Source organism: Toxorhynchites rutilus, chromosome 3 (assembly GCF_029784135.1).
Source record: "Toxorhynchites rutilus septentrionalis strain SRP chromosome 3, ASM2978413v1, whole genome shotgun sequence".
Classification (NCBI taxonomy): Eukaryota; Metazoa; Arthropoda; class Insecta; order Diptera; family Culicidae; genus Toxorhynchites; species Toxorhynchites rutilus.
Window position 1 is genome coordinate 157685503 of NC_073746.1, and position 14034 is coordinate 157699536.

At 37.8% G+C, this 14034-nt stretch overlaps 1 protein-coding gene across 5 annotated transcripts in view; it reads right to left on the minus strand.

Moving 5' to 3' along the window:
- LOC129780091 (serine/threonine-protein kinase 24) overlaps window positions 1-14034 on the minus strand; it is a 242469-nt gene that overhangs the window by 75522 nt on the left and 152913 nt on the right. For 3 of the 5 annotated variants that reach the window (XM_055788008.1, XM_055788009.1, XM_055788010.1), the window contains exon 2: window positions 7199-8073. The exons of the other annotated variants lie outside the window; for them this stretch is intronic. In XM_055788008.1, coding sequence (XP_055643983.1) covers window positions 7199-7687 — 489 coding nt within the window. In that variant the 5' untranslated portion in view covers window positions 7688-8073. The remainder of the gene's footprint in view (window positions 1-7198; window positions 8074-14034) is intronic. 5 annotated transcript variants of the gene reach the window in all.

Consider the following 14034-nt stretch of genomic DNA (forward strand, 5'->3'; position numbering starts at 1 on the left):
AAATAAGTTCATTGTCAGTTTTAGACGATTTTTTAATTGTTTTTTTTAAAGAGCGTGTGATCAGTCGGATTTTTGACGGTAATGCATTAAATCTAGACGGTCCATAGAAGAGAATGCGATGTTGGCGTACATTAGTCGTTACTCGACTTCGTACTAAATTCTGGGCTTGTCGTGTTATGTGTCGGTGGTTTGCTGTAAGTATTGTTAGGTTATGGTGTGATTGATTGACATTTATAACACTGAGTACAAGTTTACATGTCTTTAGTTCGCGTAGTCCGATAAGTGGCAGTATACAATTGGGTTGTCAGAATATAAGTTCAAAGAAGGATGGCGAGTCGGTAGCCTATACATTATTTTCAAGCATCTATTCCGCAATGATTGTAATTTCTGTAGTGCATGACACCATACTATTATTCCGTACTGAAGTTGAGAGTGAATGCATGCAAAATAGAAATTGATTGGACCTTTCTGTGGCACAAACGCGGATACTCTCCTCAATATTTCCTTGGAGAATGGAAGACAATGTAGTTGGTTTTCGATAAATTGAGCGAAAATAAATTAGCTTGGAAATGTTTACACAAAACAGTCACATCAATGTTCGAAACTACATTTCTGATATCCGAGCAAGGGTAAAACAATGCTGTGTCATCAGCAAAAAGCCTAGCAGTTCCTATAAGTGGCAATTTTCCAATATCGCTTATTTACAACAGAAATAACAGAGGTCCGATATTACTGCCTGAGGGTACAACGATATTTATTGGACACAGTTTACTTTTTGTATATTCAATGCTACGTATTGTTGTATATCAAAGAAATAATAACTATTTAGTTATTATTTATTCTATTTCAGTATTGCTCAAGCTACGAGCAATCAAATTAAAAAGTTTTCAAGTTGTATTTTTCAAGTCTACGAGAAAGTTACGAAGAAACCACGCATCAGGGTCACCAAAAATTCCTACTAAAAAGTTTACTATTAAATTTCATTTCTTCCCAAGATAATATCGAATGTTATAAACTGAGGTCCTACTTTAACAATGCGGTCGTGTTTCCTTGGTTCTTTGATTTTTTATGTTGAAATGTCAGTTGAATATGCTGACCTATTTTTCATTCTCATTTTCGAAGATTCAAAATAAAATTAAAATTTCTTTTTCTTTCCACGGTACTTGCAATGGGGAACTTTATGTACATTATTGATATTAAATTCTCTGCTAGATTTAATTATGCTTCTTATGGTCTGTGCAAATATGTATCATGAATTCATATATTACACATGAGCGTCACTATTTATATTTCGAGCTTAAAGGAAAAAACAGATATTTATAATTGAAAATTACTTTGTGTTTCAAAATAGCTCTACGAAATACTTATGATCAGTCTTCCATGTTTCACAAAAAACACTGCGTCCGGAATAAACATGTCCACGCTGCTGTTCACAGTTTTGTGTTTGAGTACAAACATGATTTTTTCGTACCTATGTTAGAAAATGTGACATGTTTGTATTCGTGGTATGTTTGGACATACGATGTTTACCAATGTTTCACATGATGTTCGAACATGGTGTACAGTTTCTCTTGCATTTTCACCCCAAGCACCGGCAGTGCGTAGAGCAGAAGAAGCGAATCAGACACCACACCACCACCACTCAACGCGTGGTGTGTTGGTATGTTGACATGGAAAAAATGCTTTCCTTTCATGACAATGGGTGCTTCATCAAAAATATTGGGCAAAAAAAATAAACCTCTTTTTCTGTTCTGAACAAAATAAACATCGATTGATATGAGAGTTTTCTAATTTTTGGGTATTTATTTTTTTGGTCAGCATTTGTACGACGTCGCCCGCTATGCAGTCTGCTCCCCAGACTTTAATTGCCAACATGCACGCAAAAAAAATAGAAAGCTTCTTTCTATTCAGAGAATGTTTTCTTTGGACGAAACCAAGGATTATTTAATCAGACTTGCAAAATGTGCATGAACGATCTATAAACTTTTACTTAGTCGCGGAAATACATACACACACTCTTTACAGATACACGGGCCGAAGGTTGTGCAGTCCACTGATGATTCAACAAGAGCCAAAGGTTGTACCGCTCATGACAACTCTACACGAGCTGATGATTGCGCCGGCTAGTGATCATTCTATCCTGGATTCCTTGAGTTGAAAAAGAAGCACCACGCTAGATATGGGGTGCAGACTAGGGGGTCGTTGCTGATTAACGGTCAGCTGCATCCCAATAGGAAGTATCCCATGTCGGGCACACGTACAGAGCACTGAAGACTGCAACATCCCAATTATGAGAACACTTGTAATACTAACCTCGAGCCAGTAACCGCGAGTAATCGGTTACATATTACTAACATAGTTGTAAGCAAACATTGTCAAAATATTGAACTCCCGGCCCCGTTAGGCTGACGCCATATGAGTCTTAATAAAAATATATATTTTGGTGCATGAACTTATAGCCTCTTAGTTCGTGCAATTTTTGAAATGCGATCTAAATTTCAAGTTCGTTTCTGTGAAAAAGTATTCTACGAAGAAATGTTTTGGGATGAATAATTTCTTTCCGTGTATGAAAAGAAACGAAACGAAAGCAATGAATACTGCGACATCGGGTGATATGTTTGTACATGATGTTCTTGAATTATAAACATCGTGTTTGTTTTCACATGTCTATGTTTGTGTATCATTGTTCGTGTTGGGGATAGACACTAAACACTAGCGAGAATCATGTTCGAATTCAAACAAAAACATGGAATTTTCACATCGCGTGGACATGTGTAAGTGTTTTTTGGAAGACTGCTTATGATCAGTACATTTTTGGATATGTTCGGAATATTTGTCATAGCATGCTTTCCTTTCCCGGTTAAGAAACCTCCAAAACATGAGTTATGAATGATTCAACCACTTCTTCTGTCGACGTGAATCGTTGTCAACGGAAATTATTTTTAATGTTCGCCGAATCGTTATTGCTGTTAGAAAATGAAACCAAAGGGCAAAACTATTAATCCTTCTCGCTCGATGGAACGTGTACAACTTTTTATTCATAGCACAGTTTTTTTTATTCTATTAAATAAACGCAATGAAATGCAATGCAATGAAAAACAGAAAGTTTCAACTGAGCAACTCGAACAATCGGCACAGCAGCAATATTTCCAAATTAACTCCTAGCCTTAACACATGGTGTAAGCTGATCGCTGTCACCTGCACGATGTAACGTGACGTCGAAGAAAATTTTCACTATATATTTCACAAGATGTCTGAAGAAAAAATATGAAGGGGATATTTCCTATTAATTTGGGTATTTGGAATGAAAAACAATCCATTAATCTAATTCGAAACTTATGAATCAGGACGTTTTCACCGAAGACGTTAGTAATGAAATGGCTCCGACTCCGACTTTTGACTCCGTTGTCCCATGACGTATTTTTCCCGAACAAAAGGGTAATAATTCGTTTCGCAATGATTCTCTCGCGTACAAAACTTGCTGAATTCTTGAACACACATAAAAGAATAAGTTACAGTGACGGACATTACAACAAGGCTCTCTAAGCATCAATATAATTAGTAAGTATACGACACCATGTGGTGAGCACTTAAACTTACATGACAGGTTTTCCGGGCATTGCTGAGGAGACGCAACCCGAATCGGCCGTCGACCAGCCGTCGGAAGCGGCGGCCTCTCGCAAGCAAACCTGTGTTGCCCGGTTTATTTGAAACATAGGGAACGGACCTTTAGTAAGGTGCGACTGCACTCTAGAGAGCGTCAGAAAGCATACGTTTGTCTGGTACGTTTACCCGGATAATTTTCGTTTTGAAATATATCTTTCATTGCGATTCAAAACATTTGTACCATGATCAGAGAAAATTTCCACACTTATAGGTATTTTGGTTCGAACACTTGGCTGTTTTTGGAAATGTTAGGTTAATAAAACATTGCGCTTTTTCCGTGTCCGTGTCCGTGTGGCATTTATATCCATTAGGTCCCCGTGAGAATATTTCTAGTAGGCTTTTGTGACATAAGGTTTATTCCGGGAATCGAGTGTGTATAACAGGGCAAAGTAAATCTCTGCGAGAGATTGTTGCAATCCTAGGACGATTGAAAACAATCGTTTTCAATGTTCTCCGTGATCCGGAATTAGTGTAGCCATGTCTCCGAAAAACTGTAGTCAAGCACTACGGTCTCTGACCAACATCGATCCTTTCAAATCAGTAACGAAGATTAGAGACAAGTTAAGCTTGTCCGTTAGTTTCAGGACAGCTCAGAGTCGTCTTGTTGTGATACGGATGATTGGTAGAAACTCCAAAAAGTTTCCGATGCTCACATTAAGACATCTTCAAGCAATACTAAAATTAACGAAAAAGCATCTCGATTGGGTTGGTTCCTAAAATCGTCGTAGTATTTTACGGTCAGACGAAACAAAGGTTAACCTTACCGAATCCGACGAAAAATGATGGGAAATCTAAATCGATCGAGCGATCTAAATCCAATAGGAAATCTGTGGCAGGTTTTCAAAAAGTCCATGATACCTGTGAAATCAAGGTATAGAAAAGAACTGTGAAGCAAAATCCAGGAATCATATATGCCGAAACCTCGTGGAGTCAATGCCGAAGCATGAAGTGATCCGGAACATCACTAATTATTGATGTTTACAGCCATCCGTAAGATTTATCTGAATGACATAATGAGTGTTTTAATTTATAATTTTTTTAGAAAGTTGAAATGTGTTTTTTTTAATACGATAATAATATTAGGTCGGGGAAAAAGAAATCCATTATTTTCTCGGTGGATGGCTGTAGTGATCGATATTTATCGCTCACTAGCTGACCCGGCAAATTCGTCCCGCCCAAAAAATATTTTTCGTTATCACATCCACGTTTTCTTACTAAGCGCACGTTCATTGGTCCAATCGAAAAACTGCTCATTGCCAAATGAGCCAAATGCCAAATCAGAAAACAGGTCACGTTTTTATTAAATAAAGTTAACGTTAATAACTATTTTTACTGCGAACGGATTTTAATTGCATACCATTTTTTTTATATACTATACATTACAATCCCATAGACTGTATATGGTTGAAATTGATGAAAATTGGAAGCAGTCCCATTTTCTCATTCATTTGTTCTGTCCATTTGTGTGCTTTCCCGAACAGAGCTGTCAATAACGAGCAACTTATGCAGCCGCTAGAATAGAAACAGAGATGAATAAATCGTTGGATTTAAAATCTCCGTAAACAAAGGAAAAGAAGAGGAAGAATAGAAACAACGAATGGGGATAGCGAAAAGAGAATATATGCGACGTAAGTAGGCTGTCGCTAGCGTATGAGTATTGCATCTCCTCTGAGGAAAATTCCCAGAATCTTTCTGCTCATTTTGTGTTTTATGTTTCCCCTCGAGCTGTGAACGCTAGCGAATATTTCACTTGAAGTTTATCGCTGCAACTGTGTGCATCTGTTAGACGCGTGTTTGATGCTTGTTGAATGGCGATGCACGGCAGATGTCTCTCATTTAATACTCAATGTAATGCGTGCATTGATATAAAGAAACAAATCGCGACATACGACCAACTAGTGTATTGTTCTCGCAAAGGCAAGAAAGAATCGTTGCTTCTCGAAATGACTCTACAAACCACGCAAGCCGTCAAACCTTTCAGGGTCCCAGGAACTTTTTACTAGAGAGTTATTTATGAACGTTCGACGTATTCGCGAATGATATCCGAAATGATAAACCAACATACTTCAAAAAAAAGATTGCAAAGCCCTACGTCCTAAGCGGTCGTGTCTTGGATACTACCTCTCGAATTTTTTACTATAAAATTTCAGTACTTCTAACAGAACTCGACAGTATAATATCAGATTATTTTCAGACACAATTCGCGTGCAAGATTTTTCATCCACTTGCAAATAAAATGTTTCTCCGTTACATGGAAGAAATGGACAAATCTAAACTAAAATCGGACAATTCTCTTCTCGAGTTTTGCTCTTATCAACACAATCGGCAATTCATTTTTATTTTTATAGATAGAAGGCGATATAGGAGTGCGTTTTATCACATTAAAATCCATTTCCACTTTCGAACGAAAATCAATTTCGTTACCGCAAATATCAAATGGACTAACAATGCTTGTCAATATGTAATTGTAGAACACGTGCGAATTATTTTTTTCGAATTTCCGAAAATTTTAATTTGTCATGTTTGGTTGGAATAGTTTTGGTTGAAATATGTGCATTATTTTTATGGGACCCCCCTCTCCTTTCCAGAGGAGGAAGGGGTGGCATACCATCATAGAAACATTTCTCGTACCCAAAAACCCTCACATCCCAATTTTGGCTCCATTTGCTTGATTAGATCTCGAGTTATGCAGAAGTTTGTGTTTCAATTGTATGGCAGCCCCCATGCCCTTAGAGAGGCGGTAGGTGTGTCAAACCACCATAGAAACGTTTCGTGCCCCCTAAAACCTCCACATGCCAAATATGGCTTAATTTTGCTTGATTTATTCTCGAGTTATGTAGAAATTTGTGTTTCATTTGTATGGAAGCCCCCTCTTTAGAGAGAGGGGGTGGAGTGTCAAACCACCGTAAAAACATTTATTGCATCCTAAAACCTCCATATGCCTAATTTGGTTTCATTTGCGATTAATTCTCGAGTTATGCAGAAATTTGTGTTTCATTTCTATGGCAGCCCTTCCTTAGAGAAGGGGGAGGAGTATCTAACCAACATAGAATCATTTATTGCACCCTCAAATCTCCACATTTCATATCGTTCATAGAAATTTGACGAATCCACTGAATCATAGCTGAAAGAATACTGAACAGCTCTGATTTCGATATTCGTGATACTGTGAAAAATGGCTAGTTTTGTGCTAGAAGGAGAAACAACACATTTGAGTCGAGAAAAAAATAACCCCCAACAATGCGACGATTACTCATCTTCTTGCCAACATTCTGCACGCCTATCTGCTACTCTCTGGGCCCGGAGTAGACTATTCAAGGCAGGTAATTAGCCCCACATCACACCCACCGAGCGGAGTCTGAGGCTTTTAAAATCCGGCAATCCATTATGTGTTATGACTGTAAAATTCCGCCATCATCGATCATCCGCGTCGCACAAGAAACATCAAATGAGATGGGTTGGGCACCCCCCACATATATACGTCACTCATCATCCAATTAATCATTCCTGGGGAACGTTATTGAACACTTACCAACTCTTCCGGCTGTTGTCGTAGGCCATTTGGTTGCTGTTGTTGCTGTTTTGACATCGGTGACCGACCGTTGGATTTGTTTTGATGTGGCACAAAGTTGGGAGGTAGCGAGTGTAGCTGCTGCTGCTGGCCAGGTTTCCCATTGCCCATCTCGTACATCGACATGGGTCGCGGCTTCATAGGATACGAGGAACTTCCGTTCTGGTTCGCGTGTGAAATCTCTTGGAACGACGGAGACTGCGAGAGTGGCTTGATCTCGTAATGCTGCTGGTAGCGTCCATTCTGGCCACCGTTTTGGCTTGGGTGAGGTAAACTGTACGAGTTCCGGTAACCCGGCTGGTTCCAGTGGGGATTATGTGGATTCCCAGGCCCAGGGCCGTTTCCATTGTAATGCGGATGGTGATGCAGAGAGTTGGAACTGTGCTGCTGCATTGCAGCCACACTGATATCTCTCCACATCTTGCGGGCACGTTCCTCGTCACGCTTCATGCGGCTTTCTTGTCCGAGTTGTATCTTCCGGGGAGTGGCGACTTTCCACTCTGCTAGTGTCGCATGATCATCGCGTAGCGCAGGTGAAACTGTTGGAAACCTGATCACTGCATTTTGATCTATTTTCGCCGTTATTTACACGATGCGGTTGAAGGTATAATAAACAGGTAAATGGCACTTGCGAAGAGCGAGATTATTTCTATTCACTCGAAAACTGGTCAAATTCATTCGTCATAACACATTTGTGACAGCTAATGACTTTGCTGATTCCAATTACACGTTGCGAGAAAAAAATACACTGCTTCACGTTGATTGGCGGTGGGTCGAACCATCGACAAGTTGATGGAAAATGCCTAAGTTTCACGCATCGTATCACACTTGGCACACTAAATGGAAGAAATAATGACAATAACAGCATTAAATGCAAAGCGAACAGTAGGTGATATTCACGCCCGCCAGTCTGCTGTGCACAACTATACTTGCTCTGATGATATCACGAACATACACACCTCATTGTTTCTGCTGCTTGTAATTATAGCACATATAGACTGTTCGTGGTGAAACTTAATTGGCACGTTTTGATGAACCCTTAAGTGGTTTCTAACGAGAACCGCCCCCGATCGGTGCAAATCTTCCGCGTCTCGAACTATAGCTTCCAGTTCGCGTGAGATACACGAAGATAAGCGGCTTCGAAGTGTGGCAAACGAAACGAAATCGATGTGCTAAAATCTATGGATGATTTAGACCCCGTGCTATGCTGCAACTGACCAAAGTTCAACCAGACGAAATGTCAGCCAGTTCGACGCGGTAGCAGTCACGAAATGTGATGCTAGTCACTATGGTCATTTTGCTGCGAACGAGGAAACGAATCATGTAATTTGGATTCGACCTTTGGCCTAAGGCTGAATTAATCGCGATCCAGCACGGAAAAAATACAGCGATTGGAAAGCCATCGAGATACTCTGAAGTGTAGCAAAATGAAAAGGAAGGGTATCTGATAAATCCACGTGAGATAATTTATCTGATACCCTTTCTGTTAATTGTTCTATATTTGGAATCCATCTGGCGAATAACTAGTCACTTATCCATTAAAATGTTCTTTTTATGATAAAAATATGGAGCATGACATAAGAACTGATTTTGGTTGATGATCAAACCGTTTGAATAAAATGAGTTTTTTTTTCAAATTTCTTGGAAAAGCGTGATTGTTAGTCCTTAATATTTCTGGATTTTGGTTGTACTGTTTATAATGTGAATACATTATAATGTGAATATAATGATCAACAATCGATATCGAATCAAAATGTGTTACTTCTTCAAAAAATATGTAAATTGCGTCTGAGTCCCAAATCATCCGCCGCATTCATCAGATTCGGTATCCTGTGACTTGTCTCTTTTCCCAAAAGTAAGACAAAATTGAATAGAATTTTTCATCACATTCAGACCATTCGAACGACTTCAACCGAAGCGCTTGAACGTTATTTCTCAAAATAAGCTAGATCATGGATTGAAATCATTATTAAATCGGTGTAGAAAGAATAAATGCTCTGTACTCTGGAGGAAACTAATGCGTACACAAAAAAATATAACATTTCACTATTATAAAGTGCGCACAAAACAAGAAGAGTGAAACAGAAGATGCAGCGATTCTCTAGCAAAAACATCATGAAAACTCTTTAGACTAGCAATCCAATTATCTTTCTCCCATAGTTTGCAATCACAGTGCTGCTCCTCTAGTCTTTTCGTGATATCCAAAATCTTCGTGGGTAAGCAACCCTAAAATAAAATGAAATCCTTGTTATGGCCAATATTTGAGAGAAATAAACTCGGAAAAATCAATTAGATTAATGTTTTTAAATGGCGAAAAAAAAATATTTTTTATGACTTTTCTATGTTTCAATTTGCCAATCGAGGGGATGGTAGTGAGCATTCAATTTTAAACGATCTTATTGTTCAAAGAAGTTTACTCCAAATTCAACATTGCCGCTCCCCAAACTCGAAAAACGAAGCTCAATGTCGTCAAAGCGTCAATTTGCTGGTCTATCATGTTAGTTACACTCTAGATAGCGATCAGCTAACACCATGTGTTAAAGCTGAGAGTTATTTTGGGAATATTGCGCCGCGCAGTGGAAACATTTTGTGCAATAAAATGTGCATTCGTTGAATAGAACTTGACGTTTGGCAAACTTGAACAATTAAAAATAAAATATTGCATTTAAATTGACAGCCTTTGGTGTAGTTCTACGTCCCTCCGGTTATATATCCCCGACATTACCCACCCGTTTTATTTCGTGGAAAATTCACTTAAATGCCAGAAATGGGTGTAATCGACAGAATTAGCAAAAAAGTGTATAATTTTCATAAAAATATTCAAAAAATATATAGGACTCAAAAGACTAGATAAAGAGAAATGCGGATCTAAAAATTTTCGAAACTATGTAAAAAAATGAGGTTTGAGCAGAATGATAGCATTCGTTTTCGGTAGATCTTATTTTCATTGAACTGCTTCACATTCAGAACTCATGATTAAAACCAATCATTATACTGGAAACCAACATTAAATCTTGCATTTCTTGTTCAATTTTCTAATACGATATCTTATTTGTTATATTAGGTTGGGGAAAAAGTTATCCACTATTTTCTCGTTTTTTTTTTTTTTTTTATCTGTATTATAGTGACTTTCAACTCATTTGGCTGGTTCGTCACTTTTTACTTCCATTTTTTGGAAGAATGTCGGGAGTGAGAGTTGAACTCGTGACCTTTAGCGTGAGAGGCATGGATGTTACCACTACGCCAGATCGCCTCCACTATTTTCTCGTTGGCTAGCTTCAGTGATCAATATCTCGCTTAATATCGATCATACAATTTCAAGTTCAGGCACGTTGTAAAGGTGGCATTTCACACTAAAAAAATTCTTTTGTTGTTTATTTGTTTGTTCCATTCAGTTGTGAGTTACAGGCAGTGTTGCCACACGTTCAGATTTATCTGGAATGTTACAGATTGTTTCGTTATTTTCGGTACAGATTCTGTACGGTAGAGTACAGATTTTTGTCAAAAAAGTACAGATTAGAACAGATTTTTTCCATTTGTGCAATTTTCTTTCATTTGAACAAAGCAACATTGAGGCACATGACGATTTTTAGACCGTAGTATCGCTAGGTGCTGCTGATCATAAAAGCATTTACAATGCAATGATTGATCAGTTTCATAAGCACGAAATTCCTTACAAGGATCGTCTGAAAGAATTCGCGTCGGACGGTGCGACGTATGTTTTGCCCCAGATCAATAGATTGAATTGTTTGTTCCAAGCTGAAAAACCTGAATACATGATGCTACATGAAAAGTTAAAAGATTTTTATTTGATCTTTCTCACTAATATCTGCGAGGAATCTTACGTTATTTCAATGTCCAATACTATTAAACAGGAAGATCATTTGAAAAGCGACAAGAATTTTAAGTTGGAATAGCAGCAGAAGAAATTTTCAGAACAATGGACAGCGAAACGTAGATTATTTCAAAGGATATTTGTCGCAGTTTTTTTGTGGAGCTGATCAAACAAATGGGAAAAAAATTGGACTTTGATGATTCGACGCTCAAGTCTACGAATGTTAAATCCCAGAAACCTTTTCAATTTAACTAGCTTCAACGTTGTGTTAGAAGCGTTTCCAGGATTCTACAATGGGAATGTCCAAGATGTGGAGAATTAATTTTGTAGCCGAAAGATAAAATTACTTTGTAAGGAAATCACAATTTCAGGAAACGAGCATGTGCAGGGTTGGTGGACAAAAATTGGATGCCTAAAAAGAATTGACGGTTCGCTCGCCTTTCGGCTTCGATGCCTTGTTCGTAACGTTCTGTGTATGCCTCACTCCTCGGCAACTGTTGGGCAATTTTTTCTGATTATAATCCGAACAAAAATAAGCTTTGAAATCGGCTCAGCAACGATACGATGAACGCTATTTTGAGATCAAAGGATTTGGTCAAACATTGTGGTGGCAGCTCGAAAATTTGAAAAAATGATATGCAAAAAAAAGTATGTATAAGCATAATCAAACACATGAATGATTTGCAAATGTAAATGTAGTATTTGTAGTAGATACATGATATTTTTTTAATGCTAATAATTTATTTTTTCTCTACAACGAATATTTTCTATGGTACAGATTTTTGAAAAAAAAGTACAGATGAGAAAGATTATTGACCCCTCTGGTACAGATTTGAATGTGGCAATACTGGTTACAGGCAAAAATCTGTACCATCGAAAATATTCGTTGTAGAGAAAAAAAAAGATTTATTAACATTTAAAAAAAATACTCATTTATTTACTACAAATACTACATTTACATTTGCAAATCATTCATGTGTTTGATAATGCTTATACATACTTTTTTGAATCTAGATTGCATACTATCATTTTTTCAATAATTTTCGAGCTGTCACCACGATGTTTGGCCAAATCCTTTGATCTCAAAATAGCGTTCATAGTATCGTTGCTGAACTGATTTCAAAGCTTAGTTTTGTTCTGATTATACTCAGAAAAAACAAGAAGTGGGTTATATATGTGATATAACCGCAAGGTAGACGTAGGACTACCATTGGCTCGGTAATCATTTATTTGAAATTGGATCTGAATCAATTCTTAATGCATGAATGAATGAATGTTTTGAAAGATTGCTGAAAGTTTTTCTTATAAGTGTGTGGGTATGGAATTGTTATTAACATGAAATTCAACTCTTTCGTACTTATTAGTGGTCCCGAAACGAACCGATGGAATTTGAGTGGCCTTGTAAAAGCAACTGAAGATGTTTGAAACATGATTCATTTTTGTTAACACGAGATTTTTCATGATCACTCCATACGCAGAATAAAAACTGAGAGCGCCATTTCATGGTGAAAACGAAACAAAGTCTTATTATCTTGCATAAAATTCATTCCGTCTTTATCGTGATATATCGACTCACGCCTTGCGTGTGTCCGCTAACACTCATGCAAGCGAGCAAAATAAATCACAGCTTGAATGTTTGCGCTATGACGGTTTCTCCAGGTGCCTAGATTTTGCGTCCTTGTTCGGGAACACATTGCGATCACCAATCACTATCACCATCAATAAGTTAGATTGTTATGATTTCAATAGCTTGCTTTCAAAGCAATTTTCAAGCTATTGAAACGATTTTTTGGACCAACAAGTGACAATCATATAATTCGTTGACATATTATCTTTTGAATGAAGTGATTGTTATACCACTCCATTCAGCCGGTAAAAAGGTATCAACGTTCAAAACGTTGCAGTCCAGCGTCACTCTCTCGTTTTCGAAACTTTGAACATACACCCCGGTACAGAAATGAAAGACGTAGTCCTACGTCAAAAATGATAAGAAATTGGAATCAAGAGAAGATTGTAAAAAATTATTGAACGTTTAAGAAAGACGCAAACATAATAAAACTGAGAGCCTTGAGGTATTCCAGATTTAACAAATATTGGTTTTGAAAATTTTACATTGAATCTTACTAGTAGTGTACGGCTTGTCAATTATATTTTCATAACTTAACTTCTATCCTTATTTTTTGACGTAGGACTACGTCTTTCATTTCTATACCGGGGTGTAAAACCAAAGTCTCTAAAACGAAAGCGTTACGCCGGAGACCGAGATTTTGAGCGTTAATAGCTCCTAAACAACTGAACGAAATGGTATGATAAACACTTCATTCGAAAGATAAAATGTCTACGCGTTCTATACTTGTTGCTTTTTGATCCAAAAACTTGTTTCAATAGTCTTAAAATTGCTTTCAAAACAGGCTATTGAAATCACCAATCGGTATATAAGCGAGTGCCGCTCGGAAATCCACTCAGTTCTAATTGAACAGCGATTGGAGCATGTTGTCGCTGTTGTGGTGAAGCTAATTTCGTTTATCATGAAAGCGCTGATGAACGGTGTCACCAAGTGCCTGTTTGTGCACCTAAGGCCAGAAGGGAATCCATCAGGAGGAGAGTGATGCCACAAACGGTTCCCCGGGAAGACATCGCTACACACACATACACGCGCGGAATTCTTTCCGTTTGGATGCCATTCAGCATCGAGAAAGTTCCGGAAGGATCTAATCATTTCTGGAAAATAATCTGCCAGTTCCTCTGGGAATTTAAAAATACATTCATGTGAAAAGGTTTATTTTAATGTTTTCTAACCATATAACACAGCGATCAAACACATTTGATTTTGTAATTTTTCAACCAAGTGTAATTAGCAGGAAAGCTTCTGAAGATTATTCTTCCTCATCAGTAGGACATTTCCGTATCCAATATTGTATGCGCCCGCAATCGATTATTGCTCAGTCGCCGAAAGTTCCGA